Raw genomic sequence first — 15557 nt, 5'->3', positions numbered from 1 at the left:
AGGGCCACAGGGCAGGACAGAGGCTGGAGTGGGGGTTCGGGCTGGGTCTGGAGCCGGGGTAGGAGCCAGGTCTTGGGGTGGACCTTCCACTGCAGACTTCGGAGTCCACCGAAGGCAAGACGGATCCATATGAAAGGGTTGCCGGAACTCTCCGCTGGGTCCAAGCTTGGTCTTGTCCTTCTGTTACGTGGTGCGGTGGCGTAATAACTAAACGCAGGAGAGTAGCCAGACATTACGTCAAAACAAGGTTTATTCATCAAAACGGAAAAACTGACAAGATACTCGCTGTAACATAAGATGAGGACAAGAAAGACAAAGGCTGTTTATCTATCCACGTTGTTTTCCGTTCTTGTGTTCTTTTTTTGTTCTTGTGTTTGTTTTGACGTCATCTTTCATTGCCCAAGTACAGTTCCATTCCAAGAACACAAGTCACCAAGAACGCCAAAAATAAAATGTTTATGCCTTGAGACCTTAACAAAACAATCACCATGGCAATGACTACACAATGGAACTTGCATTTTCCTTAGCTTAGTTCTAACAATAAGGGCCAATAAATGGTTATGGTGTTGCATGACAAGTTATTGGCTATCCATTCCGAATATGCAAAATGTTTGTCATTAAACAGTTTGTGATGGTGCCCTTACCCTTGTTGCAGCTGGCTAGGGCACACTCTCTCACACTTGTGTCCTGTCGCTCCCCTCTGTCCTATCTGAGGCAAAGGCTACTATTTGACTGTAGTTCCAAATTTGTGTCCTGTTTTTCATTACTGCAGGTACATGGATGACCTCCGCGCAGCAGGACGACTGACATTATCCACCTCTGCTGCTCACCAGGCTGTGCGCTGCTACTTGAAAATGGCGTGCACGGATTAGGACGTAGAAGCTGGGCAGTGCTCTGTGCCGTCACAGTCAACCAACACAGCGTACAAAGTAAACTTGTTACACTTCACGTGTGAGGAGTGAAGTGTGGAGAGGGTGGCGGGACTTCCGCTTCTTGGGGGTCCAGATACAGGACAACCCATCCTGGAGTGTGAACACCTCTGAGCTGCTGAAAAAGACCCAGCAGAGACTGTACTTCTGTTGGAGAAATTGAAGATGTTTACACATTTTTAACACATTTATCCTGTATAAGAATGATTCTGTGTTCAGCATTCCTTGTGTGTAGAGAGAAGCCTACCCCCAAATCTGGACTTTGGGTAACATGAGGCATACGTAAACAAGGTGACCTGGGCTGACCACTCTCTCTTACTGGAGAGGCCATAAAAGATGTCTGGCCTTATCTGTGTTGGGTGAATCATGTGGTCAAGCTTACAGGGGTCAAAAGGCACGCACACACTCAAACACGTACACACGCGCGCCAGGTCTATGCAAGGAGCCAATGAAGAAGAGCAATGGAACATTTGCATGCCTTTGTCTTAACCAATGACTGTAAAGAGCGGTTCTGCTTAAATAGCTAGCTAGCGCAACATGGTAGCGGACAAACTTGTAGCACAATGGGGTGTGATGTTTTGTCTCCTTGTGGGCCGGCCGCAAGCAATAAAGCTTTCTTAAACTTGTTCACCGACTGACTGTGCAATGCTTGATAGATTAATACTTCTGACAACTTCCCGAGGACACTCAGGAGGAATAACATCACACAAAGACTGCTGGTGTCCTTCTACCGAGCCTCCATTGAAAGCATCCTCACATACTGCATATGTATTTGGTATACCAGCTGTACAGTGGCTCAGAGGGTCATAAACAGCATTGTTGGCTGCCCTCTCCCCGCACTGGAACACCTACACAGATCCTGTTGTCTCAAAAATGCGCAGAACATCATAAAAGACACTTCACACTCCTGGGCACTCCCTGTTTGAAATGTTGCCTTCAGGCAGACGATACATATCAATCAAGGCAAGGACAAACAGACTAAAACAGTGTCTATCCAACTGCAATAACCACTGTTGCTGCTGGCAAAACATAATGTGCACAATGTTATGTATTATGTAATGACTGTGTGTGGTTGTTTACGGTACAGTCTTACGTATATTTATTTGAGTAATTTTAGCACTTTAGTAATTTTATCCTTTTTACTGATTTTTAAATCAATGAATGATCCACTGATTGGAAGCACTTTAATTTCTTTGTACCTGTGACAATGACAATAAAGATCTATTCTATTCATTTGTATAGTATGCAATTGTGGTGGGGGCACAGTCTACACCCAAGGAAAATGCTGTAGACTGTAGTTACATGGAGATTTTTATTAATAGACCCAGTAGTGTTTGTTAGGGGACAATTTATACATGAGATGATCAATAAAACTACCATACTTGAGAAATCCCCAGAACAATATAATGATCAATTCTCGCAACTGTCTGAGCCTAAAACATCAGAACAATGGCCATTTGGTCTCATAGACACAAGTCCTTGTATTCCACACCTACACTGGTACAACATGATACTAGTGTATCAATTTCTCTCAGGCAGACAGTCTGAGAGGTCAACCAGCCCAACACATATTTCCTACATTATCCTACACTAACTGCAGCTGAGGTGAGGCAGCGCAGATCAACCCTCGCAAGGCTCCTGGCCCAGACGGTGTATCAGGTAGGGCCCTTGGGCTGTGCTGACCAGCTAGCAGGGGTCTTCAGTGACGTCTTCCACCTCTCCCTCAGCCTGTCTGTACCCCCCACCTGCTTCAAGATGACCACCATTATCCCTGTGCCCAAGAACACCAAGGTCACATGTATGAACCACTATTGCCCGATAGCACTGACCTCTGTCATCATGAAGTGCTTCGAGCGGCTAGTCAAATCATTCCTCTGCTCCTCGCTGCCCCCCACCCTGGACCCAATGCATTTTGCATACCGGTCCAACAGGTCTACAGACGATGCCATCGCTCTGACAATGCACACCTGTCAGAGCTGTTGATCATCTGTCCATCATCGTATAAAGCCCGCCCTGGCAATTTCAGGATTGACCCATATATATCAAATATTTGTAATAACAGTTTTAGAAAAGCAATAAGGCCCGCAAGTCCGTGTTTTGCGCTGATTTTAGAACAGGTAAGGGGCTGTTAGGCACAACGTGACAGGCTTGCTTAATTAAACATTTGCTTCGCGTGCGCATAATTTGCACGTCACTTTATCGGCCAGGTACATCGGCATACGTTTCATATCTGCAGATGCCGATAATTACGTTTTGAAGCTTTTACCTGCCGATACCGATGAAGTGCAGATATTATGTGCATCCCTAGTAAATTATGCACACTGTCACATTGCTGATGTACATTTTATGTTTCAGCACATAATAACCTTTGGCCAGATGAGCAGTGACAACGGTGGTGGCACAAAAGAGGTCAGGTTTGATATCTGTGTCGATATTCAAATGAATGGTTGCTATCAGGCTTCCACAGAGCTTGATAACAACCCATTCATTTGATTCAGGTGTGCTGGATCAGGAAAACATCTAGAACATACAGGACAGCGGACCCCGAGGGCCAGGATTGAACACCCCTGCTTTAGACGTTTCCCTAATCCAGCTCATCTGATTAAAATCTATGTTGTTATCAAGCGCTGTGGAAGCCTGATAACAACCATTCAGTTGAATCAGGTGTGCTGGATCAGGAAAACATCTAAAACATACAGGACAACCGATCCCGAGGACCAAGATTGAACACCCCTTGCCTATAGCAATCCTTTCTGTTGGTCCCATTTTCATCTCAGGTGATTTTGCATTAATTTGGCAAACAATTACGCTAGGTCATGCTTCCTCTGAACCTTGCATGTCACATGACCAAGGAGCTATTGAAATTAAAATGTTGGTGAAATTAATTCAAAATCTCCATAGATGAAAATGGGACCAGTGTTATCTCAGGTGAGTGTCACCTCAGTTGTTTCAGCTAGGATGTTACATTCTGGATAACATAAATACATTTCTCATACAGTACAAGAAAGACTAAACACAATTTCTGCGTCAATCTATGATAAAGTAGATTGTCCTCTTTTCAACAAAAAAAGTAGATGTTGCTGAGATATTAGAATCTGGAAAGGTAATGTTTCTCATAAGCCAAACTAGTGTTATCGTGTTATAGTGTTACAGTTACAGTATAAATACATTTTATCCATTGTGGAATATGAAGACTCTTGATATTGCGTCCAGTGTGGGTTTTTTTCTTTCTCAAAAATATGTACCAGATGTATAGTCATCTCTTCCCTCATCCTCATGGTATTAGAAAAGGTTTTGTTGTTGCATCATGGGACAAAGTGCTGCGATGGCCTCTGCACTTCTCTGATCAGTCAGTGACCCCAATCCTCTGGTCCCCCTGAATTAGAATGCTGTGCTTTCCAGTAAGAACATTACTTTATACAACAGTGGAGAGATTGTTTCAAGTTGCTGTTGGGAAATATGAACTACAAGTAACACTAATAAAATGAAAATGAAAGTCAAATGAGAGAAAGACATATTTTATATGCAGGAGTCAGCTACATCAGATTCATTTTCCAAATGACGAGACAAAACATACTGTTTCCAACATCAATGGCCACTACAAAATTGACACAGCATTACAGAACATAGTCTTTTAGGGTTTGGCTCTAGGAAAGATATTGCTTTGGTAAAGTAGGTACACAGCCATTAGGCTTTTTGAATTGTACTCCAAACTCCAGTTATGAATAGTACTTCATAACTGGTAATAATAGATATGGTCAAGTTAAAGTGTAAATATAGTAGAAAACTTAGCACAGCAAACACATAAACCAGGTAAAAGGTAATACATGTCAATAACATTTGGTAAATGGAACCCACATGCAGTCAGCAAAATATTGAAAACTTTAAATAGCACTTTACTCCTGTGTATCATCTAGATCTACACAGAATCCCCATAGTAACATCATCTTTAAAACATAACTATTGGTTCACTATGTAGTTGCACAAATTTATACACTAAAGATAACAAGTCTTAATTTCAAATCCTAATCACAAACAGCATGCATTTGACCCATTTGTAACTATGTTGCTCAAACCCATAATTCTATTTGCAAGGGAGAAAGTGCGATGTGGTGGGGGGGACTGATAACTTAGATGACAACAATAATGGCATTTGAAATGTTAACAAAATATTGACAATGCCCTGAAGAAAGATGTTCTGCATACATTTATGTACACATCATTTACTGCAAACCTTCCAAAATAAATATACATTCAGCTTTTAGAAAACAGAACAGACAGTATATTTAACATTATTGTCCAAAAGGATTTTAAGTGTAACTTTCACCGTGATGGATCAGATCTTAACCTTGGCTGTCATATTAAAGATGGAGGATCCTTGTGCACCAACACATTCACATTAGAAAAAGCTAGAATATGTTTGGTGACACGAAAGCTCAGAGCTCACCTGAGGTATATTTTTATATTGATTCCATGATCATTCTGAATAAAGGCATTATATAACGCAATGATACATTGACATTGAAAACATGCCAACTGAAAAATATCTGAAAGTAAAATGATAAAATGGAAATAAAAGATTTTAGAAGTGCTTTACCTTTTACAGAAAAGCAACTGTAACAAACAAGGTAGACTTAAAAGAGTCGAGACCTAAATTTCTCCTGCTGTCCGTTCATGCTAGTCGAGGTATTTCCTCCCCGGCTGTGACCTTCATCACCTTCATCATCATCTTCTTCACCATAATGGTTGGCCCAGCTTGCTTTCAAAGGGGTAAGTTCAGGCGCTATCACATCTCCGTCCTGCACAATCGTAAGAGACAGAATTTCAGTTCCAGGCTGAATTCATGGCATTCATTTATTCAATTAGCAGACGTTCAAACGTTTGTCCAACTACTGAAGCCACAAAACCACTGATTTCTACATGCCACACACACACAAAAAGAGTAAAAACGTTTAGAGGCGAACAGTGGCTGGTCTGCTGCAGGCATATGGTACAATGACTGGCGGTTGAAGAGCTGCTTAATTTTCAGGTGAGTGTCTCTTTAGTTTTCAGCAGTGATGTCACATTCTGGAATCGACTTTCCACTAAGACTACAACAAGTTCAACTTCCATCCACAGGGTTTAACAGCATGTGTTGTATTTGGAGTGGTTATCGGAGGATTTGTAAAGATTACAAGTAGTACATGTAGAGGGTTAAGGTTAAATACAATGGAATTGTCTGGACTGCCTCACCCACCTGTGGTTTGGAGAAGTTCATGTCCATGCACCATTGGACAAAGTGCTTCTTTGCAGCCTCCACGCTCCTCTCATCAGTCTTCTTACAGTAGACCCGGATGAGTTGCTCTGCAAACCTCTCAGGCAGGAGCTTGGACACCTGGGCAGAGAGGAGGTTCTGCTGACTCGCTGTTCTAACCATATTTTGTATAACTAAACTAAAGCATGTAAACTGGATGTGTACTGGATGTGTACTGGATGTGTACTGGATGAATCAATGTGAAACGACAGGGAGGGGTTGTAATTTTCCGGGCTGGGGAAACTTGAAAATCCAACATTTCAATACCAATAACTCTGCTAATGTGCATATGACAAATTAACCTGAACAATATTCAGCCAAGATAACACTTGGGAGATGACAAGACAATTGTTGAAAACTGTCTAGGAGTACATTTCTTTTTTTCATTTTATGCCACTGTACTTGAGACACTGCCATACCCATAACAGGCTGAGCCTACTCTATGTCTATGTGGACACTATGAAAAATGCACCTGAGGTGGAATGAAAATGATAAAAATGACAGAAGTAAGTTGATGACTGTGGGAATAAGGTTTGCTATATAGCGCTTTGAAAATATTAAATAGTTAACGGGGACAGCTTGCATTTGGGCCACTAGAGTATGAGCTGCAAAAAGTTAGAGGCCGAGTGCCCAAAAACTTTATTTATTTTATTTTTTTCAGACAGCTAAGCCTCCTCTTGGTAGGAATACACAGCTTGCAGAGTTGTGTGGATTAGAAAGGCGTTTTATAATAGGAATGGAAATATGTCATATTTCAGGTTTGCAGACCAGTTTTTGGCCAGGAGGAAGTTCATCAAATTGAGTGGTTTTAGAAATGGCAATATGATTCGTACCTGATTCTTGCGTATTTGAATGGCTTTGGTGGGGTCGTTCTTGCAGTAGAAGCGCACATTATTGATTGGGTTCTTCTCCTTCATCCCGTAGTCCATGTTGATGACCTGACACAGAAGAAGGGCGTCATATAATGCAATGGACTTTTGTCTGTGGATTGATTCGATTCAGAGTATAGCTCTTCAGAACTGCGTCCATAGCAACAATTTGTCATTCATAGCGGGGGTCTGCAATTCAGAAATAAGACTGGAGGAGACCAGAATTGACCAATCAGAATTGAGCATTCAACAAAAGCTGTGTAATAAGCTTGCATAACATCTGTCCAAGCACATTACTTCCACCAATCAAAATGCAAACTGGGTACCTGTGTTGAATAAACTGCTGTGAAGCAGATAGATTGGTCTGCTTTTAAAACTTGACACACACAGACTGGACACTCACATTAACTACTAAGTCCTCTGGTTGCAGACCAGCAGCTGGGTCCATCTGAGGCCTGGATCTTGCCACCTGGTCAGCCCACTTCAGGAGGACTTCCTGCCAGACAGAAGTGTGTGACTTTCGTGGGCAAAATCATTTGCTGGATGGTTTCATAATATCATAATATACATAATTGCAGGGTTTATCCTGGGTCAAAATGGGTCTTCGGTGCTCTCAATGTATTTATTACCAGGTAGCAATTTCCTTTTATTTTCTTTGTGCCTACACTATATATTATAATTCCAGGTTAAGAACACCAATGGAGGCTGCTGGAAATCGTTAATCAAACTTTTGCCAGCATTTTGAGTGGAAATTTAATTTGCATTTGTACAGGTGTATTCGTGCACGTCGGGCTGGCCCTCGCAGCGGAACGACAGTTTAGTGGCCGCTCTGTCCATTCGCACACCTCGTTGCGTATTGATCAGACAAGGAGACACGCTTATAAACTCGATTACTATTGATCGAAACAGAACGAGGGTTCGGCTGTAGCGTACTTGAAACATACTATTGAGAACATATTCGCTGACATGCATTGCATTGTCATAGGCTCTCAGGAAAGCGGCTTAGGCGTGTGCCCTCTATCTTTCTTTTTCTCTATGCAGGAAAAACCCTGATAATTGGTTATACCTCTTGACTTCCCAGTTTTACAGTCGTAGACATGGGATGGGAACTCAAGTAAAGTTTGTCTGGCAAAGAAAATGTCATGTATAATTTTCTACCTTCTAGAAAAATGTGGAAAACAAAAGATTAAAGAAATATTCTTAACTTTCTTACTTTTGACAACTTTGGTGTTTATTCGAAACGAGGTATTTCAGCTCAACAGGGATTCTAAACATCTGTGCAACCAGCTATACAGTCAAACACACACACACACACACCTGTGAGATCTCCAGGTGTTTCTCAGCCTGAGTCTGGCCCACACACTTGTAGAGACGTCGGCAGGTGATGTTCTCTAGGATCTCTCTTGCCTCAGCCAGCTCAGGAGAGGAGGAGTGGAGGATCTGCTCAAACACATGGTCTACATGAGAGAAAGAAAAAAAAAAGAGGGGTCAAAAAAAGAAGCCAGCGTAAAACAGGGGGAAGGGAATATGACATCCATATCAAAATATTCCGCCAAGGGCAGCAAACCATGCAGTTATCCTTAAACTGTGGGTTTCTTTGATTAAAACATTTGGAAAAAAACCTCACTCTACCAGTAAGTTTAGAGTAGGCCTCCATATCGTCTATGGCTGTGGAGATGGTGAAAAGCTGTCCTTCAGAGCCTTTGACCTGGATGTGTGGGTCTGCTTTGATGAAGGCCTCAGTGATCCTGAACACACACACACACGGTCTCTTGAGCACTCTGGAAAGACGTCAGGTACTGAGTTGAAGCTGGTTTCATGGCATTATGGAGAGCCTTTCCTTAGGCAGGACAAGTGGTCTAAGGGATTGTGGAGGAAGCGGACAATATTTGGACTGAGTTGTCCTCGTCTTTGGGGAGAACACATCGTAACACTGCTGTTGCTCAAAAGCCAGTGCATTCCATCATAGTCAGAAGAAAAGGTAGCTGACTACTAACTAAGAGCGTCTGCTAAATGTAAATGTGACTAGAAGAGAAAGATCCTCTTTTTAAGTCTTCATGCATGTGGGACATGTACCACCTTAGGGACTTTATCCTTGCAAATGATTATATTCTTTTCAAACGTGCTTTATTTGTATATACATATTTTTACACGCATCTTCCCGTTTATCCTGGTAGGCATTTACAGATCCAGTACTCACATAGTCTCAATGATGTTGCCCACTTTGTGCTGGTAGGCCCGTCTGTGCAGGCAGTTCCTGGTGTGGAACATGTCATAGAGGTTACCTACTTCCTGTTGAAGGGAAAACATCAAGGGTACAGTTAACACACTTTAAATAGGATGTCATAAGCAGTTTGAAGGTTGAGGGTTAGCCAGGCTACAGTTAGCACCTTATCTCTGGTGCAGATGTGCTTCTTCCCGTCCACCTCACACACTCGGGCAAACTTCAGAAAGCGGTGGTAGTCAAAGTTATTTTGAATGCCCAGGTGGTAGCAGTCCCTGTGTGTATGTGTCAGAAATAGAAAGAGAGGAAAATGTGTTACAGCATGGTTAATTATGCTGAAGAACAGATATTTTGTTTGTGGTTGAATTTACCGGGCAAAGTAGTCCCATTTGTCAACATCGATGCCGTTTCTCTTGTTGGCTACAATCTCATAAAGGAAGGATTTCTCTTCTTGTCTCCCTTTGTAAGGCCACTGGGAATGGGAGTCGAAATGCATAAGGAGCTTTCATAACAACGAGCATAAAAACACATTTTAAATCAGCTTTTAAGTCAACCTTGGATGTTTTCATTGGATCTCACCGATGCCCCTGTGGTTTTGTCCGTCGGTCCAGCGATTTGTTCCTTGATGAAGTCCAGGTCTTCAGGCAGAACCAGACCATGCTGCTCCATCACTTCAGCCAGTTCATTCTTGTGCACCAAGTGGTCAAACATGGCCAGGGAAGCCATCTCATGCTGCAGAGCACAACAACGTTTTGAAAAAGCACAGGTACACTGCCCCACCCTCAAACGTACATAAAAAGGCAATCCTTCTTTTCTCAAGTGCCCTACACAATCTTCATTTATTTAATAATGTGAGTCACATTTGTCGTACATGTGATCGTAACTCATGTTTATCTATCTCTTATCACCAAGGGCTGTAATAATAACTCCACATTTCCAATAGTTATTGTTGCTGTTCTGCACCTGTACATATTTGCAGACTATAAAAAGAAAAATATAAAATGTTGTACATATATACACACACACACACAGACAGACAGAGAGCGTATATATTATCTTGGAAACAGTGGACTCTGAAAGCTATGGAGTTTACAAAGCATGTTTGTACAAAGGCTAGGACACAATGTCATAATGGGTGTTGAGGACTGCTTGCCCTCAATTGTTTGTATTTGTCTGTGTGTATGTACTTTCTGAATGAAAGTATTGTGGGGGAAAAAACACACCCAATGTTGCTTTTCAGAGTCTTAATGGACAAAATCCCTTTACCTTCCATTTGGTTTCTGGACGGACTTTGGGGATGAACATCCCGTCGAACATGTGGGAAAATGGGCCATGTCCTGTATATGCATAAAAAAAAAGGCTGGGATGTCAAAACAAAGAAAAGGGGGGGCGGTGTAATTCAGTTAAAATTTAGTTTTTTTTAAATGTTTGTTTTATATTCTGTCTTGATTTGACAAAAAAAAACTATAAGGTAAGTGCAGACAATTAGCTTAAATGTAGGTGATTCCCTCCTGTATCAGCTGAACCACATGGCAAGTCAAGCACCTTTTACACACATTCTTATATATGTTACCCATATTCCAGGCTATTTGTCGAGTTGAGAATGTCAATATTAGGCTGCAGGTGTATTCATTTGCTTTGTTAAGGCTTATAGTATACCTTGTGTCTAGTCCTGATTCAAGGCTTTGTTTTTGCCATGGTGACATGAAGTGATATAACAACATGGGAAACACAGCATGATGATACAAATTCATAATTCTCAGTCATAAAGTCATAAAACTCAAATGAAAGCTATAAAAGCTATTAAAGTCCAGACTAAACCCATTTCAACAGGCTCAGCAAAACAATCACCGGTAAGCTCAATTATGGAAAACAATCCAACTGTCCAAGAATTTTGGAATCCTAACATGGGGCACATGTTATAATTAACAGTTAATCCAAAACAGTCTGAACTTGAACCATATGGTAATTATATTCTTTTGACCTCAAACACAGAGTACAGGACCAAGATAAGCATTCAATCCTATGCTTTCACTTTCTGAATGAGCACCAGCAGAAATGTATCCTGTCCATCTCTCACCACAGCACTGCTTGTGTCAGCCCCACGGACAGGGTTCCGTTCCATTCGACGCACCCAATTCCGAACTGTTCTGAGCATTTTTACCAAAAACACATTGTTCTAAACCCGAATAGTTGGATCCAAGCTGATGCCCCCAAAATAGCCGCTTTTCCTTGACCTGAAGTGCACACTGTGACCGGGTGTCAGAGGGTGTGTCATATAGGAACAAGAGGATGGAGAAGGCAACGTTAGAGAAGTCAAGTGAGGGGGAAGAAAGACCCTGTAGCGGTCTGCTGACGAGCCCCAATGCTTGGAGACGTGTTGGTCAAATCTCCTGAAGATCAGGAGCCACTAGGAAGCATCAAGGGTGAGCTGCGTGCCACATTAGTCGAAGGGTTGGCCAAATTGGGTTCACTCAAGTGAGTGCAGTCATTACAGTTCATGGAGAGTGAACAAGGTTGAGTGAGTGTGTTTTCCTCACCCAGGTCGTGGCAGAGGCCAGCGATCTGCACACAGAGGATGTCTCTGCGAGAGATGAGAAGTTCTGGCTGCCGATCATTCAGCTCCTGGACCAGTCGCCCTGCCAGGTGGCCCACTCTAGACCGACACAAACACATACAACCAGTTAACAGTAAGCACACAGCAACCATCAAACTAAATCAAATACCCATTTTAAAACAAATGAACTCCTTCCTACCCTATGGAGTGTTCAAAACGGTTATGGGTCGCCCCGGGAAAGACAAAGTAGGTCCCCCCAAGCTGCTTGATGAAGCGAAGTCTCTGGAACTGGGGTGTGTCAATGATGCGGACCAGCAAAGGGTGCATCTCCACATGCCCATGTATGGGATCATTGAACACCTGAAGGTTGAAACGGGTCGGGAATAAGAAATCAATGCTACTACTACAACCAGTAAGGTTGGGCAATTCATCAAATTCATGATCGGAGCTAACAACTTTGAAATCCCAAAATACTACGATTTTAGCTTTGCATTAGTTCATAAAATAAAAGGTATTGAATTCTCGAACTGAATCAGTGACAAATGGATTACGCCTGTGCATGACGTCTCTCTTTGAGATACTTTTAAAAGTGGGCCTTCAGGATTGACCAGGAAATCAGCACGGGTACAGGTAACAGGAGGTGAAATAACTGATAGGGCTGGGCAATTATGGCTGGGCAATTATTACAGCCTCGCCTGGCATGTGAGATGACTCAAATCAGCTGCCAGCAGTGAACACTCCTCCAGCTCACCTGGTTGCTTGACTGGAAAGATGGCTTTTTGTTGTCTAATTTGATAAACATGTACGAAGACAATATACCCAGTATTACTCTGAAGAGCAAGAATGAGGCCTTTTTAGGGGCTTGAATCTACGCTATTGTATTTGCCCAGTGGCAAGTACATGGTGTAAGGCTGGGTGTCAACCTGCCCCCACCTCTCATATGCTAAAATCTGGAGTTGCTCGACAGGGTCCCAACTCGATGGGTCTCACACCCCATTGTGTAACTTACTGTAGCATTGCTCGTCGTATGTTGATAAGTATGGGTCAATATTTGGTCTGATTGGTTGTTCTTGTGTACAGAAGGAATTGTGATGCATTGTTCTGTGGATTCTTGATCTCCTGAGACCTTCTCCTCAGCTCTGGCTTGTCCTTGTACTCCTTCTCCTTCCTCACCTCTTGCTTTCTATCTCTGGTTTACAATAATCATGGTGGTGTAGGTAAGAGTTAACCTTCATTTTGTAACATGTTTGCCCTGTAATTTATTACATTAATTTGCAACGTTATTATTATGTTTCTTTTATCTTACTTTGAACATTCTTGCTCTGATTTAACCCAGTCAAATAACTGTACATTGTCTGCAATTAGCAAAATTTGGTTCATGTTAATACACTTCAGTTTCCCCATCTTCCTTTAAACCATAGGGGAATTAGATTTGGTTGTTTGGCCAATACTGTTTGAAGCACAGTCAATCATCATATTTACAGTGCTTCCAGTAGCTGGAAGCTGGAAAAAATGTTGTTCGTTTTTGTTAGTAGTCATGCCTATCATTGTTGCTTGAGACATCAACAGCTCCACGGCATGACTAAACAATAGACAGAGACAACAAATAAACCACACACACGTCATGATGAGCTTCTTCCCTGTTTGTGCGCATGTTTGACCTTGGTGATTCACCCTCAAAACTATACACAACACCCTTTTTATTGTTCCTACCACCAACTGAGCCACCCTCATGTAGACTGACCAGTCTTGCAACTTTGTGTGTTTTCAAACTTCCCTCCCCCCCCCCCCCCCCCCCCCCCTCCTCCCCCCGTCCTCCCTCCCCTCCCCCCCATCCTCCCTCCCTCCCCCGCTCCCTCTATAGCTGGCCTTGAAAGAGGAAGCAGAATGAAAGTGCGTGGTGTTACCTTGATCGTCTCGGCTACTATCTGCCAGAGCTTCCGCAGGCTGTGCAGGACCTGCAGTCTGGTGCCAAGGGGTCTAAGGGAGGCAATGCCACGCAAGAGATATGAGATGTAGACCTAAACACAGTGAAACTAGGCTAAAACATCCTTGACATACAGATAAAGACTAGGCCCAGTCTGACTGTTCAGCAAGTGCACTGCAATCCAACAATTCAAAAGACTTTGGCTTTGACAGTACATGTACAGCTGGTTTTCTTATAGACTGAACACATATGTGGATTACCACTGCCTTGCCATCCATTAAAGTGGCTCACCAACCACAACCCACCTGGGAAACAGTGGTGCACACACACATGCACACACACACACAAAACATGACTCAGGGCTCTCTGACATTTGATCATCCAAAGTATTGAAACATGTTAGGTTGTGCAGGAGCACAAAATGCATAGATCAATGAAGTATTCATTTCTTTTCTGTTGAATTTATATTGCTGCTGTCTTGATATAAATTAGGCCTACTAGTGAAAGTGCTAATGAGAGGAATTGCAAGCCGAACAAAAACACACTTACTTTATCCCCATCTTCTCCAGCTGTGTTTCAGTAATATAGCGTAGCCCTACTCCTGTGATCTTCTCCTCTATTGGAACAAACGAAGAAAACGTAAGGATACCACTTTTAAGAAAACAGATTGGATCAGAGTTGTGTTTCACCTTCCATAGTAGGCAATCGTTTAAGTGATCAAATGATCGTAGAACAGTTTAGAGAAAGTTATGAAAGGGGTTTTGAAAGACATTGAAATAGCGGTCTCCCTCCTGCCCATTTAGATTAGACAGTCACACTCGTTTTAGATTTGCCAGGTGAAAACTGAACGGCAGGCTTTTCTGCCGGTTTGAACAAGCGGACTTCATATTATAACTCGTAAGCAGGCTACAAAGTATCAAATGTCATGGACGTACACGAGACACTTTTAGCGAGGTTAAACTTGCAATGCTAGAAATTAGTTGGGATGACAACCAACCGTTCCTTCTACAGCACAAACAATTGTGCATGACCAAATAGTTGGTATAAGCAGACTAGGCTGTGCTAGCTAGCCACCGAGCCACTGTCAAAATGTATAGCCACATAAGAAAAGCGTGTAAGCTAATAGATATGCTGGCTAGGTAGAATCAGAAACCAACCTCTGAACCTCTCTTCCAATGACCCGAGTCCTTCCTGACACATGTATCGGCAAGTGTCTTCAACATCCCACTGCATGAAGTCTCTGTTTCGCCAAACAACAGACACTCGCTTCTCTGGTGTTTTGAAATGATTAGCCACCGGCAAATCCTCTCTTGGACGTTTTCGACTATCCATTTTGATTGTCTGCTGTACTCGATTATCTATGGTGAGAGTAATCTGATAGTAATGTTGAAGATGACTTCTAGATTTCGCGCCAAATGGTTTGACCGTACTTTTAATTGCTTGCAGTGAATTTCTAAAAAAAATTGCTGACGTCAAGCCCGGCACTTATAGCCTGGGTTCTGACGTAGGCCTATGGGTAGCCTGGATGGGCGGGCTGTTACCGCAGCTGAAGACAATTCATTCTGGTCCATGCATGGTATTGTCAGAGAATGTATAATAAAGAGAGAACTCCCACTCTCGGGAAACTTCCGGGTTCTGAACTGGTTGCAGTTCCACTCAAGTTCCATATGAGGGCGCTAACGGTCGAGTGCAGAATGAAGCTATGGAGCTATACCCCTCAAAATCCACTTTTCTCAGGATATGATTTTTTGTCTAGTA

At 42.5% G+C, this 15557-nt stretch overlaps 1 protein-coding gene across 1 annotated transcript; it reads right to left on the bottom strand.

The window, feature by feature from the left end:
* Positions 1-4445: 4445 nt before the first annotated feature.
* LOC124480929 (deoxynucleoside triphosphate triphosphohydrolase SAMHD1-like) lies at positions 4446-15329 on the bottom strand. The gene is made up of 16 exons (XM_047040604.1): positions 14957-15329; positions 14349-14415; positions 13780-13852; positions 12072-12232; positions 11856-11971; positions 10582-10652; positions 9895-10047; positions 9687-9787; positions 9482-9590; positions 9292-9383; positions 8724-8839; positions 8409-8548; positions 7495-7587; positions 7056-7160; positions 6166-6303; positions 4446-5728 (listed from the first exon to the last, which is right to left on the bottom strand). The coding sequence occupies exons 1-16, from the start codon at positions 15129-15131 to the stop codon at positions 5564-5566; spliced, it is 1875 nt and encodes a 624-aa protein (XP_046896560.1). The 5' UTR covers positions 15132-15329; the 3' UTR covers positions 4446-5563.
* Positions 15330-15557: the final 228 nt, after the last annotated feature.

The sequence above is a fragment of the Hypomesus transpacificus genome, chromosome 18 (genome assembly GCF_021917145.1).
Source record: "Hypomesus transpacificus isolate Combined female chromosome 18, fHypTra1, whole genome shotgun sequence".
NCBI classification, from domain to species: domain Eukaryota; kingdom Metazoa; phylum Chordata; class Actinopteri; order Osmeriformes; family Osmeridae; genus Hypomesus; species Hypomesus transpacificus.
Note: the sequence above shows the minus strand (reverse complement) of the source record. Positions and strands in the feature narration are given on the sequence as shown.